General features: G+C 44.0%; 1 protein-coding gene across 5 annotated transcripts in view; it reads left to right on the forward strand.

The window, feature by feature from the left end:
* NIPBL (NIPBL cohesin loading factor) overlaps positions 1 to 18464 on the forward strand; it is an 87700-nt gene that overhangs the window by 21158 nt on the left and 48078 nt on the right. For all 5 annotated transcript variants that reach the window (XM_069963082.1, XM_069963081.1, XM_069963083.1 and 2 more), the window contains exon 2: positions 12796 to 12938. In XM_069963082.1, the coding sequence (XP_069819183.1) occupies positions 12875 to 12938 (64 nt within the window). In that variant the 5' untranslated portion in view covers positions 12796 to 12874. The remainder of the gene's footprint in view (positions 1 to 12795; positions 12939 to 18464) is intronic.

Below are 18464 nucleotides of genomic sequence, written 5' to 3' on the forward strand. Positions count from 1 at the left end.
ACTGAGTTGTTTTATATATATATATAATATATATTATATGTGTGTATCTATATTTCTCTCTCTTTGTAACCTACAGCGTGGGGGTTTCTGCTGGTACTTGGTACTTGTCTTTTCTACAATCATTGTTCTCTTCCACTAGCATCAAACCCTCCTCCTCTCCCATGTGATAGAATTGTGTTTGTCTGGGGACTCCTACAGCAAATGTGTTACCCATGCATTATTGTGGATTATGTTACAGTAACTGTATGGACTCTCCTTTTCCATGAGATCCCAGCTGTGCACATCCTAAACTGGAAAAAGATATCACATTAGGCAATTGGAGATACAAAGATGACGCTTCACTAACCTGTGGAATTCCAGCTTTTGCAAAACTACATTGCATGGCATTCTGCAGCAGCTGGGAAAGCACACATTGGAGAACAGTGCTCTATAGAGTCTGTATGTCCAATTCACTTAAAATGGGTAGTCCAGCAAATGAACTGGTGGGAGAGACTTGTAGTTTACTTCTATTAAAAATCTCCAGTCTTCCAGCACTTATCAACTGCAGTATGTTCTGCAGGAAGTGGTATTCCTATCAGTATGGAGAGCAGGAGAGGTTTTCTATAGGGATTTGCTACTGCTGTGGACAGTTCCTGACATGGACAGAGGTGGCAGAATGGAGCACTATGTCAGACTGGAGAGAATACACCACTTCCTGCAGGACGTACATTAGCTGACAAGTACTGGAAGACTGAATATTTTTAAATAGAAATAAATTACAAATGTCAGGCACCAGTTGATTTGAAAGAAAAAAACATTTTGGTGAACAACCCCTATAATGCAGGGTGACTGCTTATATGTGGTCATTTCTACTTCTCTGCCAAGCAGCCCATCATTTCAGAAAGATTTTCTGTGTGGGGGGTTTCCATTATATGTTGCATATGGTGTGAATACACAATGGGCAAAATCCCCTTCCTTTTACTGTAGCATTATGGGAGTAGTTGGGCCTAAGCTGTGGTGTCACATGACTAAGTGTAGATTAGCCCCATTCAGTTTCCGGAAAGAAACTGCAAAATAATTACTTTCACTTTAGTTATGAATGGAGAAACTAACAAAATATAACCGAGGGAAGCAGTCGCAAAACTTCAAGAGCTGTTCATAGCAGATGGATCCACTGCACATCAAAGTGTTTCAGTATAAAATAACTAAGTATTTACAAATGTAGATCTGCTTCAGAATGTCATTATTTGTGTATGTGAAGTGATTGTGTGGATTGTACATCATGTAGGGGTGCCAGATTTATCACAATGGCATGGGTTCTTCATAAATATCAACAAAACCACATGGTCGAAGCTTACTGATAGTAGCTTTCTAGGTGTAGTCTGGATTGGAGGGAGTTTGCCAAAAAATTTTGCGTGCTAGCACTAAAATTTGTGAATTTATTTTTTTAAATATTTCGGTATTTCTTAAATTACCTACAGGTGCACAAGTTGGAGCAAGTATAACTTCCTACTAAAAGTTTTGCTAAAATAAACTAAAGGAGTACTCCAGCAAAAAAACAAAAAAAAAACAACCACCTTTAAAGGGAACCATTCACCCCGTGGCCCCAGGTAGAAACTGACATACAGTGACATAAAGGTCAAAATACTTACCACATCGGTCCCGTCCCGCATCCCATTGTTGACACGGAGAAATCGCTGATTCTTCTTCTCGCGCCCATTATGGTAATGAGCCGAGATGAGTCCAACGTCCATAGGAACCGACGGACTAGTCCAACTTATTCATGAGGTCCTCTTCTCGTTGCCGCCCATCCACGCCTCCTGGAACTTGATTGACGTCTTCAGTCTTCTGGCGAATTCCCGCGCAGGCGCCGTTGCGATGGACTCGTCACCTCTTCTGCGCCTGCGCGGTAAACAGGATACGCGCTCGAGACAATCGGCGCACGCGCATTAAACAGTGAAGCTGCGGAGTGGCTTTAATTGTGAACTGCGCATGCGCCGAAAACGACCGTCACGGCGCCTGCGCGGGATCCGGCGAGAAGAAAGAAGACCCGGCGTCAATCAAGTGTCAGAGGCAGGGAGAAGGCTGGACTTCGGGCCCGGCGGCGCTCATTACCATAATGGGCGCAAGAAGAAGAATCTGAGATTTCTCCGTGTCAACAACGGGACCGGGAGCGATGTGGTAAGTATATTGACCTTTATGTCACTGTATGTCAGCTTCTGCCTTGGGGCCACGGGGTGAATGGTTCCCTTTAAAGTGTCACCGTCGTTATACCTTTCAAAATCTAAATCAACAGTAGATGTGAAATAAAGCAAGTTTGCAATATACATTCATTATTTTGTTATCGTGCTGTAAAACAAAGCTGTACTTACCAGAAATCCAGGTCCAGTCTTCAGAAGGCAGATTTTCTGACTTGTGCTGGTTTAAGAAAAAACAGACTAAACCCAGGAATTCCGGCCAGTACAGAGAGTCACGGCTCAATGTGTCCATGAGTCACATGACTACCTTCTCTCTGTGAGTGCTCAGATGGCCTGGGATACACAGGACTTCCCGTTTTCTGACTCTTTCCTGTTTTTTTTTTTTTTTTTAATCTGAAAACAGGAAGTGCTGTGTTCTCCATGATAACTACCAAAAAAAGGTAAATTGCAAACTTGCTTTATTTCACAACTTCTTTTTTTTCTTTTTTTTTTGAAAGTTAAACAAAAGTGACACTTTAAACCTGCATAAGCAGTTTTTAAATGTTGTAAGTTTGTTGGCTATGGTATATGTGTATTGGAGATTGCTTTCATGTTATTTGTCTACTGTAGTGTTAAGTGAATATTTGATTTAAAGGGGTACACTGGCGAAAGTCTTTTTTTCTTTTAAATCAACTGATTTCAGAAAGTTACATAAATTTAGTGATTTACTCCTGTTTCAAAATCTCCAGTCTTCCAGTACTTATCAGCGGCTGTACGTCCTGCAGTAAGCAGCGTATTCTTTCCAGTATGGCACAGTGCTCTCTGCTGCCCCCTCTGTCCATGTCAGGAACTGTCCAGAGCAGGAGAGGTTTTGGGCCTTTGCTACTGCTGTGGACAGTTCCTGACATGGACAGAGGTGGCAGCAGAGAGCACTGAAAAGAGTGCACCATTTCCTGCATGTCATACAGCAGCTAATAAGTACTGGGAGAGTGGAGATTTTTTTAATGGATTTAAATTACATGTTTATATAACTTTCCTAAATCAGTTGATTTGAAAGCGAGATTTTCGCTGGGCTTCCCCTTTAGTTCATTTTGGTGTGCACTGTGCAGTCACTTTTTGACACAGCTTTTTTTTGTCTGGATGTTTGTTGTATATTTTGTGTTTCTGATTGCACCCAGCATTATTATTGAGGTGTCTTTATACTGGTGGTCCTGGTTTAAACAGGAAGCTGAGATTAACTAAGTCCCTCTTTTATAAATCCTTAGTCCAGTTCTTGAGATTTTAGCCAAAAATGTGTATGCAAGTGAGCTTCCTTGGTGCAGTGGAGGTGTTAGCAGAACCCCCAGTACACAGCTTTCCCAGCCCGACAAGAATGCTGCTTATGGATTTGCAGTGACGTTGCCCCCAACCTCTCCAAACCCTGCACAGCTGCAGTAAGCAGAGCATCAGAGCGCGGTGTATGCACTTGTACAGTGGGGTGGGTGCATAATTCCCTGGTAGCATAGGGTATAAGCGTCTAGTGGGGGTCTGAACTCTGGGGCACATGCTTCCTATCCCTTTAACAATATGTGATGCAGAAATATTGCCCAGAGCTTTATTACACTATCTCCATCAGTGTGAATAGAGGCAGTAGTAAAAGCATGTCGCTCCACTATTAGTAAACATAGCCCAGTTCTCCTGATCTGTGGGGGCATTTACACAGAAAGATTTATCTAACAGATTTTTAAAGCCAAAGCCAGGAACAGACTATAAATAGGGAATATGTCATAGAAAGAAAAGACTGAGATTTCTCCTCTTTTCAGATCTATTTGTCGCTTTTGGCTTCAAAAATCTGTCAGATAAATCTGTGTAAATGCACCATTAGGATCCTATTGGTCAGACTCTCACTGCTCAGGCACTTATCCCCCTCTCGGTGAGTAGTCTAGGGTCAGCCCTAGGGTCAAACTGACTTGTTATATATGTTCCTTAAAGCGTAACTGTCATTTTTCTGAAAACATTAAATATCAACAGTTCAAGTGATTTTAAGAAACTCTGTAATAGGTTTTATGTACTAAAAGAGTTTCCTTCTGTACTGAAAAAGCAATCTCCCAGCCTCCCCCCTCACATCAGATGAAGCAGGATTTCTGTGTCCATTATGTGGCTATGCAGAGGGGAGGGGCTGTTAGGAGTGACTGAGCATGGAGCAGTCCTGCAAAGCACAACACCCTGCAATCTTCTCTCAGTAAGTTCATAGATAAGCACTGACCTTTCTGACACCTGAATCCTGCGTTTTAGGTGCCCAGAGAGTCTACAAACAGCTGACCTTCATGTCACCCCTTCCTGCTCCCTCATCTCCCTCAGCCCCTCCCCCCTTCATAGGCTTACAATGGAGAGAGCAGAGCCCGTCTTCAACCCTGTAAAGAAGACGTGTTTGTCTGATAATGCACAGATAAGAAGTCAGGGGGGGAGGCTGGGAGATTGCTTCTTGAGTACAGGAGGCGGCTTTTTTGGCTGATGAAACCTATTATAGAGTTTCTTAAAATCGCTTATACTACTGATTTCTGCAATAAAAAAAACATGACAGTTACACTTTAAGTTGTTACGATTACAACGATATGTAACATGTATAACTTTGATTTGATGGCTTGTAAAAAATTAAAACCTTTTTAAAGAAAATATATTTTCCTTAAAATCGCTCCATTCCCAGGCTTATATCGCTTTTATCCTTTGGTCTATGGGGCTTTTTTGCGCCATGATGTTTACTTTCTATCGATACCTTGATTGCGCATATACGACTTTTTGATCGCTTTTTATTACAATTCTGGATTTGATGCGTCCAAAAATGCGCAAGTTTGCACTTTGGAATTTTTTTTACACTTACGCCGTTTACCGTGTGAGATCAGGAATGGGATTAATTAATAGTTTGGGCGATTACGCACGCTGCGATAGCAAACATGTTTGTTTATTTTTATTTATAAAATGGGGAAAGGGGGGTGATTCAGACTTTTATTAGGGGAGGGGGCTTTGTGTTATTAAAAATACATTTTTCTTTTACTTTACACATATACTAGACGCCCCCCTGGGGGACTTCTAGTATATGCACTCTGATCTCTCATAGAGATCCATGCAGTATAGTTATACTGCATGAATCCATGAGATCAGTGTTCTATTGCTTTCGGCTGCTGCAGCCAAAAGCGATAGAATGCCGAGCCGGGATCAGCGCCATTACGGCGCAGGCCCCGGCCCGGGATGGATGCGGGGATGGCTCCCCCTGCCCCGCAATCGCCAGGTATGGAGATGAACAAGTATTTAGAAGCAGCTGTCAACTTTGACAGCTGCTTCTAAGTACTTAATTAGCGGGCACGGCAATCGGACCGTGGCCGCTAATAGCTGCGATCCCGGGCTACATGCGGCACCCGGGATCGCGGCAGTTCCTCTGAACTCCCATAGCGGCACCAGGACGTTCAGTAACGTCCTGGTGCAGCTATGGGTTAAAGGAGTTATCCATTGTTAAAAAAACATGGCCTTTTTCTTCCAGAGACAGCACAACCTATTTCTTCAGTTTGGGTGGGGTTTTGCAACTTGGTTCCATTTAAGTAAATGGAGCTTAATTGCAAACCACATTTGAACTGGAGCCTAGAGTGGTGGTGGTATGTTTTTCTAATGCATTGCGTAAGGCTGGGACTACACGGCGATACCTGGTCACATGACCATAAACCACTGTGTTGCACTGCCCCATACAAGTGGACAGGCGGCCATGACCCTGCACTTGCCAAAAATCCATCCACCCTGCTGCACAGTATGTCGAGACAATAGGAAGTGTACGTTTCCAATATGGCTGCCCCAGAAGGTAACTGCAACCTAGAAATATCCACCTCTATTTGCAGAGCAGGTTACACCAGAAAGGCCAAAATTGTGTAAACCTTGTAACTTCACATTTGGTTTAGATAGTAATGGAAAAGAATTGGGAAACGGCAATGAGGCCGACAGATTTTGTCTCAGATCTGGGCATTCTCTAAGTGAAGATGGTTGTATTAGGAGAAGTGTGTTTTCTCCAGCCACGGAAGTCATGTTTTATATTTTTGTTGTGTTCACTTTCTCTGACACATTGAATTCTGTGATTTTCTGTGGGTCAGGCTGGTGATCACATGACCCTGTTATGGTAATGCAGCTGGACTGGACAGATGGCGCTGTAGAGCTAATGATGGTCACTGTGAATTATACGGGAAAACCTGGAGTGCTTCTTTATACTAAAGTCCTTTGCTTTTTATTCTGAATAATAAGGGGTTGCTGATGAGATGGTTTGCATTATGTCAGCGCTATATATGTATATAATTTATTATGTAATGGAATTACTCTGCGGTAGTAGCAGCTGTTCAAAGACTGCTGTCATCTCCTGAACTGAGCAAACAATGTATTGTCTGGAAGGGCATTAAAGGGGATCTCCAGGAGTTCCACAGATCAGAAATAATGTAATAGTATTTGGGAGTCTGCCCGTGTTCCTGTGCGGCAGCCCAAACCCATTCATGTGGCTGCTCAGCAAGCGTAAGGGGCCAGTAGTCTGTCCATTCCAGCGTATGGATGAGACTCTATTGAATAATTACAATGGAAAATTCCCAGAGTTTCCCTTTAACCTGAAACACATGTAGATTCCTTCCCTAATAAATTATTAGTAGATGTTGAGTTATTATCCGGCGCTAGGGAGCGATCAGTCCTAAACACATTGCAGGCTAGAATTATAGCCAGTGTGTTACTTATAGTAGAAGAGAACACATAGTGACAGGGGCTATTGAATATTGTATGATGCTTGTTGCCATTGTTTATACTAGTATTGTGTCAATGGAGGAGCATAGGCTCGGGGCGCCATTATTACATTGTACTAATATTTGCTACAGTCTGTTTGGGAAACTCCTGCTGCTTGGGAGATCCGGCCTTGTCACTGAGGTTAGGGCTTCTTTTCTACAAGTGTATTTTTAGCCATATTATTTTAAGGTTCATAATACAGAGCTTATGTTTATAAGGCCATTTACTGTATGGAATCCGGATGGTATATCATCAGCAATACAACGGTATTACGGGTCCATGTTACACATGTATTTCCATAAGCTTGTCTGAAACAGCCCACAGCACCCATTGAGTTACTTGCTGATGCCATTTACTTTCATTATTGTCAGTGACATAAAAGATGCAGTCTTGTTTGGGAAAGATGGGGTGGAGTGTGCGTTTTTTGAAAGAATGCAGCTGTTCTCCCCATTAAATACACACTTTTATTATAACATTTTTCACACCAGAACCTGCTGAGGCAAATCCACACTAAACCCTATGTGCGAATTGGCTGCCGTGGATCTACCGTCAGGGAAAGTCTGCAACCTTTGTGTTACCGGAAATCTGTCAGGTCTATTTATTGCTGAGAGCGGTGTACACTGTGGAAGAACTGTCTGGCTATAAAAGAGAATTGTACCATTCCTGGAGCCCATGGTGGTTGCCAAATGTACAAAATGTTATTTCTCAGCCAAGTGTCAAGGAGGTGGGGTGATGTCATGACCCGACTCTTGGAGCTGTGCGGGCGGTGGCTTCTGGAGAGAATGATGGCAGGGGGACACTGAGGGACACGGGGTGAGGAAAGATCCCAGGCAGTGACATGGCTTGTTCCTCTCTACAAGTCTTATTTCTGGTTAGCTCTCCTTTCTGCAATATCAAGCCAAAGCCTGGCTCCTTGTTCTTCATTGTATGTCAGAGTCACTCAGTTGTGTTTTAACCTTCACCAAGGAGTCTGTAAGATGCCTGTGTAGCAGAGGAGTGACCTGCAGTGTGTGCACTTTTACTATAGGATCACAGGGAGCCCAGCGCTAGCTATCACAGGGCAGTCCAAGGAGGATTCAGCTCTCATATGTATTACCGCTACTTGCTGTGTTTGCTGCTCTTTTATCTTTTTGTGTCCTTTTATTTTTATCCTACAAGGAAATACTTTACTGTATATTACAGTGCACCTCTCCACCCTTTTCCCCATGACCCTTATACCATGGGCTGTCTTTATAATCCGTACATGGTGTTAGTTGTGAAATATCTAGTGACAGTAATGGAGTAGTACTATGCTAGTCTGCCCTGATGTTCTGCAATCTGGAGAGGGACACTGAGCGTATCACAGGCCTCGCTGAGGACTGGGCACCTTGCTCCTAGGATCAGTGAGGGACCCAGCAACTCTTGTCATATTTTAAGTTTCACCAATCCCTCTTAATGCTACACTTTATAGCCTGATAATTTAAAGGGAACCAATCAGCCCGTTTGGGCTGATATGGTTCCCTTGAGCATTGTATAAAGCACCTGGAGCGGCCCCGGCACGTACCGGCCGCAGCAGGTGCTTTATAACGGAGAAAATGACTTTTATTCCCCGGCTCGTGACTAGATACGAGCGGGGAAGTAGTCATGGTGGACGGCTCCCCGCTCGTATCTAGTCACTGCGCTCTGCCTGTCAGCGCGCTCAGAGGGGATGAATGACGGCAGAGAGGTCTGTTACTGGCGTCTCTGCCTGTCAATCATCCCGCCGAGAGCAGTGACTAGATACGAGCTGGGAGCCGCCCACCATGACTACTTCCCCGCCGGGGCCGCTCCAGGTGCTTTATACAATGCTCAAGGGAACCATATCAGCCCAAACGGGCTGATTGGTTCCCTTTAAGCACCCATCTAGATGTTGTTTTACATGTGGTTAGTAATAATAGTAAAATAATTGTGCAAGTCATGACTCTTAATGACACTGCTCACGCTACTCTCCGAACAGGATGGAAGCAGCCCTTAGCTGAATGCTGTTTCCCATTTCTTTTCACTATTGCTTCCCCCCCCACCACCACCACCAATACTTTAAAACTTCTGATATGCTAATATAAAATATTGTCACGTTTAAAAAGGTTAGGCACCCTTTAAAGGTGACCACCAGTATGGCTGCTCCTCTTGGCTTTTTTGAGCCCCCTGTGATAGTATTTCTAGGCTTTATCATCAGACATTGGCTTCTGGGTTAGCAATGTGTGTTGACAACACTACATTGTGGACAAAAACCCTGAGTATCAAGCGTCTCTAAGTAATCCTGCGTATTTCGCTCCATCTCCTTCACGTTCTCGTCAGATCCGTGACCATCTGTGGTGTTGTATAGCCAGTAGTAACACATTTACAGGCACTGTTCGGCTGCTCTTTTCTGCAATATTCTGAACTTGTGTTCAGCTGGATGATTCAGGCGTTCTCTGTGCTGAGAATCCTCCAGACTGTTCTTACTGTGTGTATGTATACGTGTGAATAGATCAATGTACCTGTTCTATCTCCACCATAGGAGTGAATGCTGCAGCCTGCAGAGTCGGGGGAGGGCTGAGGTCATGTCAGGCAGCAGCCCGTAATGTACATTTTTGTAAAACTATTTGTACATTGAAAAAAAAAAAAGGTTTCGTAAGTTGCAAACTTGGAAAAGTGACAGATTTAGGTAATGGAAAATGTAATGTGCGTATAACAGAAGGAACATGAGCTGTGTGTACAGTGAGCGGGAGAGTAGACCTAGAAGTGGTCACATATATCCGGACTGATGTCTTTACCATACCCTGGTACATACCCTGCGTATTGCACAATGGACATAATAGCTTCTTCATTACTTGTACTCCTTACACCCCATGGATGTCTTATAGTCATTTGTTGTGCAACAGTCTACTACTTCACTTGCAGTGTGTTATGTAATCTATCAGGCCTCTGGGCTCTCAGAGCCCCTGCCTCTTAAGTGCTGAGATCTTGTGGTCAATAATAGCGGCATCTAAAGCGTTAAATGGACGTGATCCGATCTTTGCCCCAATGACTTACGTTAGGGCGCTGCTTGCAGAAATCTTTTGCCCATGGCATGTGACTTTCCTTTCTCATTAATACATAAATGTTGGTGGCTTTGTAACCGAGTGCGGGCCGTTCTGCTCTATCGCCTGTGTAATGACAAAAGTAAATACTAGAAATCTCTATCTGGACTTGATACTAAATCTCACTGTAAAGCCCAGCACTGAGAAGTACCTGGCATTGTTGCTTATATTTTATTTTCTGTATTCTATAGTCAGTCTATGGAGCCCGACTACTGCAATGAAATGGGTGAACCCAGAGGAAAGAAGCTCTTAGCTGAGCCCTTCTCCAGTCATCAGTCAGGATCTGTGTAACCTAATATCCAAACTGTTTTTTTTTTACGTTTAACGTTACAGTAACTCTTAAGCAGACTGTACTAAAAAGTGGCAGGCCCCTGTATTATGCCTCACTACCCTGTAGTACTGAGGTTTTTTTCCTTGAAGCAAGTAGACCTATCTGTTATGGATGGTATTGTCAAAAAGTTTAGGTTTGGCAACGTTAATCTTAACCCGAATGCTCTGCTTTCGATTCCCCGCAGCTGCAGAAGTTTGATGCCACCCAAGGGGCCTATTACATGGAGCGATTTTTAACGACTAATGATAAACGATCTCAAACGAGATTGTTAATCGTTAACCTGAAATTGTTCACCATATTACACAGAATGATAATCGTTATTGCGATCGTTACTATGATAGTTTATTCCTTCTGATCCCAGCAAAACAATGTGCAATTACACTGAATGATTAGTGAACAAATGCGGAACTTAAGCGAACGATTGTGGAATTACAGCGAACGATTAGCTATAATTTTAGGTTTAGATCTAAATCAACGATCAACGACATACGAACGATTTTTCGATCGTTGCCTGCAGTTACACAGAACGATTATCGCTTAAGTTTTAACGATTTAACGATTTTTTGCACAATAATTTTCCTGTGTAAAAGGGCCCTAAGGCTGCCAGGTAAACATGGCTACAGTCTATGGCCATGTTCACACAGTGTGTATTTTAAGACAAGAACTTCCATTGTTGGCAATTAAAACAATGTCCGCTCTTGCCTTAAAGTGACTGTACCACCAGGCCCAGGCTGAAGCACTGGAGGCGGGCCGACCCACCCTTAGTGGGAGGAAACCCTAGCCCCTCTATGATAGGGTTCCATTGATTCTAATGGAGTCACATCATGGAGGGGCTGGAGTTTCTTTCCACTAAGGGTGGGTCGGCCGCCTCCAGTGCTTCAGTCTGGGCCTGGTGGTACAGTCACTTTAAAATAAAACACTGAATTAAAGTCTATGGGTAGCACATCCGCACAAATAATTATTGCGGCTGCTAGAGTGTGAACAATGTGTGTTGTTCATGCTCTGTTCACACAATGTATGGCTGTTCTGATGGCTGTGCATGACATAGACTACACTGGTGATTTGGATTGCAGACACACCCAAATTTCTTTTTTTTACTGCGGCTGATATGGCGGTATCTGCCTCAGAAACATGTAAAAAAAAATGGCCTTTGTTAATATACTGTGTGCATAGGCCCGTGGCTGAAGCAACGTTCAGGACTCCCTAGGGTGGCATCCAACTTCTGCAGTGGCGGGAAATTAAAAGCTGAGTGTTCGGGTTTTGACATTTTGACAGCTAGGTACACGATGGCACCGTTCCTATGTATACAGCCTAAAGCGTCTGTTATCTCTGCTTGGGTTCATCCCAGAACATCCGCTCTGGTCGCGGGGGGTAGTCTTCTCGGGGATTGTCTTTTAAAGACTTTCACTGTATTATGTCTGCGATTGGCTTCATCTGGTGTGTTGAATTCCTTTGCTTGCCGTCAGTCGTCTCATGAATTTTCAGCTGATCAGAAATCATCCTTTTTTTATTTTTCTATTACTTTAGAATATTTTTTGGGGATTTGTATATGTTTTGGTGAATTAGTCTACACTAAGTACTGTAAGTGATGTATGTGTATATAGATATAGGTCTGGGTCTGCGTGTACTTGTATTCATCTTTCTAGTCTGGTAACACAATGCAATTTGTAGAAGCGCTGACCTCTAGCTTCTGGGGGGAAATATAACCTAGTCCTGGAAAATACCTGCGCTGTACTTGACTTAACTAAAGTACAGGTTCACACTGCCCTAAAGAATTAGACTGTATATGTAAGAAAGATAGATCCATGCAGCACCATGCTGTATATGTCTGGTTGAGAACAAGGTTCCTCATCATGTCGCTTAAAGGGCTGTCATGGTTTTATAATGTAGTGGTTATTTTATTGTCCTGTTGACTGCAGTGTTGTGATATTTATCTAGCTAGTCCCAAGCAGTACATATAAGTGCAGCTATAAAGGGGAGCATGATACCAGCCGCCTCCCAGAGAGTTAATAAGCTTTATTATAGAATGTGATCAAAATTTCCTATGTCTGTTTAAAGGGACTGTCACCTCCAAATCACCCGCTAAACTTATCAGTAATTATACAGTCATAGAGTATACAACACTGATTCTGTATCTACATCTTTCTATGTTGAATTCCTTTGCTATAAGCTCCAAATGAAGGAGTCTATGTAGTCCTCTCCATTGTATTCTTGGGCTGAGTAGTCCCGTCTATGCATATACATGCCCAGTGTGTAGGCTTACAATGGTGAAATACAAAGCTACAAATTACAGATTTGGAGTCAGCATCCTTTATCCTACTTACAGACTTAAGGGTTTTGAGGGGGGGCGGCTTGGAGGTGAGAGAGTCCCTTTAATGCTTGCATACTAAATGTACATGATTTTTAACATTGATTTTTTATTTTCTTTTTTCTTCTCTTTCCTCAGTGTATAGGAGATGGGAAGTAATGACAGGTGGCACCTCCATTAAAATACCTGCATAGTTCCACCATCCTACAGCTTCAGGATGAATGGGGATATGCCTCATGTTCCCATTACGACTCTAGCGGGAATTGCTAGTCTCACAGACTGTAAGTACAATGTTTTTCTAATTCTTTGTTGTCGTCTTTTTAACTTGCCTACCCTTGGCTGAAACAGGATAGAATTGACAAACCCGTGTGTCAGGCCCGGCTTGTCTGTTTACATGATTTGATTCCGCACTAGTTTAAAGGGGGTCTTTCCATTGCTGACTATTGCCTCTGGGACTCCAGCCGTCTCAAGAATATCTGGATGCAGGGGCCGCCTCACCAGGCAGGATGTGGGTTTGGGGGAAGGTCTCTTGGTAGTAATAGGGACAAGGAGCATATACTATGGATATGTCATAATTTTCTAAGGCCTCGTCCACACATTAAAGGGAATGTGTCACCTTAATTTTATTTTTTTTATCTAAAGGTGAAATGTATTCATAGTTTTTATGTATTTTTGGAAAATGTTTTGTTTATTGCCTTATTAGGAAATATGAAAAATTAAATACAAACTTTTCATATTTCCCACCCTTGACCAATAGAGGGAGCTAACATGGTAAACTGGTGAAGGCAAGCCACATGTAACTTGAGTGCTGCAAATCTGGCCTCACCCCTCCTGCTGGTGACCTCACACCTCCCTTCCTCTTGTGATTGTGAGTAAAAACAGGGGGAGGGGGGGGGGGTAAGCTTTTTCTCCACCACTGTGCGGTGCCATTTTGTTAGGGCTCTATGACACCAACAGAATATCTGACAGATTATTGCAACCAAAGCCAGGAATGGATTTGAAAACAGGAGAAATCTCAGTCTTTCCTTTATGACCTCTTCCCTGTTTAAAGTCTGTTCCTGGCTTTGGCAGCAAAAATCTGCCAGATATCTGTTGGTGTCATAGAGCCCTTAGGACCAATTATCAACCGCATTTGGCTGGTTAACGACCATTATGGCCAATAATCGCTTTGTGTAATAAAAGGCCACGATCAGCTGACATGCCCAATGACTGCTTATCATTGCCTTTCAACATGTTTAAAAAATGACAGCATAGTAACAATCTGTTGTCGTCACTCCGTGTTACAGGAGCGGAGGCAGCAGACCGCCGCTGTCTCATATGGGCTCCACCACACCCCCTGCACTTAAACGCTGTCGGAACATGTAATAGCGCTGGCAGCAAGTGGGGAACGAGGAGCAAGTGTCAGCGCTCGCTTGCTCCCTCTTGTCGCCCCGTGTAAAAGGGGCTTTAGTGTCTGCATAGTAGTAGTAAACTAGGGCTACTGGGGATTAAGCGGGGTTCACACTGCATTTTTGCAGTCAGTCTAACATATCAGTTTTGAAATGGTTACTTTCAACATGCACAAAAACTAGTTCAACCACGTTTTTTGTGTACGCTGAAAAAAAAAAAAGTTTGTATACTATCTAATCAACAATGGCCCATATATACATATACGTACGTCCATACGCATGATGCACGAAACTCAAAGCCAAAATAGCCATGACATGCTGGACAAATCATCCAAAAAATGTGTCCAGGATGTCGTTGCTATTTTGTGTACTATGTCTTTCATCATTTTTTGTTTTGGGGGGAGTTGAATAGAAAAAGGAGCAGGATCCCAGCAGCACAGAGGATGTCTGGAGATGAGTGCTGATCTTACAGGGGAGGTCAGAGGGTCCCAGCAGCACAGAGGATGTCAGGATAGGAGAGTGCTGATCTTACAGGGGAGGTCAGATCCCCATCCCAAGGATATTCCCATCTTATCGCGTGAGTGTGTATCATTAGGATATGCCATCATATGCTATATGTCCTAGCAATGCCATCACTTGATGAGGTGGAGTAGTGGTAGAGACGGCACTGCTGTGGTGGTGGTGGTGCTTGTGGTGGGATGGCGTCCCAGACGTAATGTAGAAGAAAGTCCCGGCACTTCACCAATTCAATTGTTGCTTATTTTATTATGTGCAAAACATCACACAGTACAGGAGGACGCGTTTCGGCATGTTGCCTTCATCAGCTCATGACTTTCTTCTACATCACTTGATGAGGTGACAGTACTGCTTTAATTTAAAGGGTTTTCTTGAAGTTGAGGATGTTATGAAGTTAGCATTACCTATAGACAGAACTAAATGCCCATTGTTTGCAAATGTCAAAGGTTACAGTCATATTGTTTACATTTCTTTGTGAAATCCTGTTCATGGACTGTGATTCAAGTAAATGCTGGACTTGGAAACTGATGTGATCAAGTGACGATATCTAAAGGATGCAAAAAAAAATTAAATAATAATTATGTAGCAGTCTCAGTTACAGCACAGACACATAGTGACCAGGTTTTAGCTGGTGTGGAGACGTGTATTATCCGGTTACCAGCAGCTGCTTATGCATTTTTTAAGATTATGTAATGCTGTCTGTGAACGCGTCTTTCTAAGAAGTCATGAAATAATTGTCACATGATCCTTTTTAAAGCTGTTAAGTGGCTTAGATGGATCATGTGATCCACCATGTGACTACAGAACCAGGAAGTGCTTTCTTTTAGCCCACTGCTTAGTACTTGTGTTTCCACAAACTGCTATAACTGCTGGTGCATCACTAATGCTCTCATTTATCTATTAGCATACAGCTGTAGTTTCACTGGTTTACAGTATTAATTGCAGGCTGGCAATGCACTAAGCTCTTAGATGCTGCGATCAATAGGATCTAGGTGGTTACACAGGGAGAAGCTGATGGAGGACCTAAACAAAGGCCCCAGGACCAGCCATGAACGTATTAGACATATATGATCTGTATGTTATGCTTACTATGTTGTTTTGATCTAAAAATTGGTGCCATTGATGTGAGTGTTGTCTGGAAGTTAACACATTGAAGTTAATACTTTTCCTTTGTGCTCAGACTGGGTTTTCTATAGTTTAAACCTACATAAGTACATCTTAATCTCTACATAAATGGGTTTTCTATAGTGTCTTATGTACAAAGTTTAAAGTGTAACTGTCATGTTTTTTTTTTTTTTTATTGCAGAAATCAGTAGTATAAGCGATTTTAAGAAACTCTGTAATAGGTTTTATCAGCCAAAAATGCCCCCCCCCCCCCCCCCCGACTTTTTATCTGTGCATTATCATGCAAACAGGTCTTCACAGAGAAGCCAGTGAAGACGGGCTCTGCTCTCTCCATTGTAAGCCTATGAAGGGGGGAGGGGCTGAGGGAGATGAGGGAGCAGGAAGAGGTGACATGAAGGTCAGCTGTTTGTAGACTCTCTGGGCACCTAAAACGCTAAATTCAGGTGTCAGAAAGGTCAGTGCTTATCTATGAACTTACTGAGAGAAGATTGCAGGGTGTTGTGCTGTGCAGAAATCCTCTGTGCTCAGTCACTCCTAACAGCCCCTCCCCTCTCCATAGCCACATAATGGAGACAGAAATCCTGCTTCATTTGATGTGAGGGGGGAGGCTGGGAGATTGCTTTTTCAGTCCAGAAGGAAACTCTTTTAGTACATAAAACCTATTACAGAGTTTCTTAAAATCGCTTGTACTGTTGATATTTAACCCCTTAACGACCGCGGGCGTAAGTGTACGCCCCCAAAACCCGTGCCTTAACGCAAACGGGTGTACATTTACGCCCGCGGTTTCCCCGATCGGGGAAGATGGCCTGCTATAATGTATAGCAGGCTATCCCTGCTTGTCGGCACGGGGGGTGATTAACCCCTCCCGTGCTGACGATCGCAGCTATTGGCTGATCAATTCAGATTAGCCAATGGCGGCGATCTGCAGCTTTCCGGGTCATCGGTGACACGATGGCCCGGAAAGCAATGGACGGCACCGACCGCCATTATTGTTAAAAGTAATGGTGGCCACGGTGCCACGTCTCGATCGCCGTGACCGGCCGGCCGATCACGGCAATATAAGTACCCCATGAAAGAGTTAAATACCTGCTGTGGACACCTCAGCTAGGTAGCTGAGGTGTCCAGAGCAGGTATTGACCCATACTCACCGGATCCAGCGTCCCGATCGCGTCTTTCGGGTTCCGATCGCGTCCTCGTCTTCGTCTGCGTCTTTTTCCGGCGGTCCCCATCGGCAATCATCGGCTCCAGCGTCGTCAAACTTCGGCTTTTTCCGGAATTTGCGTTCTACTGCCCCCTAGCGGCTCATAAGTGTATATAATACACATATCAGTAGCTATAGGGTTGAAGAAAGGTGTTTTTTTTTTATTTTTTTTTATTTTCCGCACCCTATCGCCGCTGAGTGCTGATCAGCATCACACGTAAGTGCGCCGCTGATCAGCAACTCCTCCTTTTTGGCGTAGAGTTTTTTTTTCTATATCCTACAGCCACGGTCTGCTTATAAGTGCCGCACATAAGTGCGGCATTTATCAGCAACTCCTTTCTTGGCGTAGGTTTTTTTTTTTTATATATATACTTAATGTTAAAAAAAATGTAAAAAAAACACCATTACACTACACGGAATAAAGTTTTACACTACACCACTACACATTTACATACCCCATATACCATTCCCCGTATAAAGATGGCCCCAGGGTATTTTCGGTGTTGGACGCATACGCTATTATTGCCTCCGACACCAAAACAACCAGTGAGGATAAATGGGGGGATCCTTCTTTGCTCCATTCATCCTCATCATCCAGTGACGCGTCTGGGGGTAGCGTAGCGTACGCTGCCCCCCAGACACGTCTTTTCCGCCAGTACCGTCCCAATAGGAGATGACGGTATGGCGTGAAATTCTACTAACTCTTTGAGAGTACATCAGGGTACACTTAAAGATTTAGGGTACATGCACACTGCGGAATGGCGAAGGATAACCCTTTGTGCATTCCGCAGCTGGCACCCACCGGCGGACTGAAGGAGGCGCGCGTCTCCACCCGTGTCATAGACTCCATGGGCATGGGCGGATTCCATCGTCCGTCCAAAGAATTAACACATTTGACAGAGAGTGGAATCCGCCCGTGCATAGAATGGAGTCTATGACCCGGACGGAGATGCGCCCCCGCATCAGTCTGCCGGTGGGTGCCAACTGCGGAATGCACAAAGGGTTATCCTTCGCCATTCCGCGGTGTGCACGTACCCTTAGAGTGTATGTAGGAAGGGACACCCAAATCCAGCCCCCAGATGCCTCCCCCCCTCCCATCCTCGGAGTTATGGCCCTATTCCACGGGTCGTTTTAGAGGAGCAAACGAGCGCTATTAGCGCTCGTTTGCTCCTCGTTCCCGGCTCACTGCCGCCGCTATTCAACGCGGCTGCAGCGAGCGGGTGAGTGCGGGAGGGGCTGCGGGGGGGCTGCTCGGAGGATCGCTGATCGTCCGGGCAGCCCATAGGATATAGCAGCGTCTGCTGCCGATGCTCCTATTCAACGGAGCGACGGCAGCAGATCGCTGCTATATCAGTCGCTTGTTTTTCAACATGTTGAAAAACAAGCGACTGCAACGATCAGCCGACATGAACGATGTCGGCTGATCGTTGCACTCTATTCCACGGAACGATTATCGTCCGTAGCGGTCGATATCGTCCGAAAACGAACGATAATCGTTCCGTGGAATAGGGCCATTAGTGGGGAGATCGTTGGGAAACTGATCTTCCCACTGCTGGATAAAGGTTACCACCACCTGT

This window comes from Dendropsophus ebraccatus, chromosome 3, assembly GCF_027789765.1.
Source record: "Dendropsophus ebraccatus isolate aDenEbr1 chromosome 3, aDenEbr1.pat, whole genome shotgun sequence".
NCBI classification, from domain to species: domain Eukaryota; kingdom Metazoa; phylum Chordata; class Amphibia; order Anura; family Hylidae; genus Dendropsophus; species Dendropsophus ebraccatus.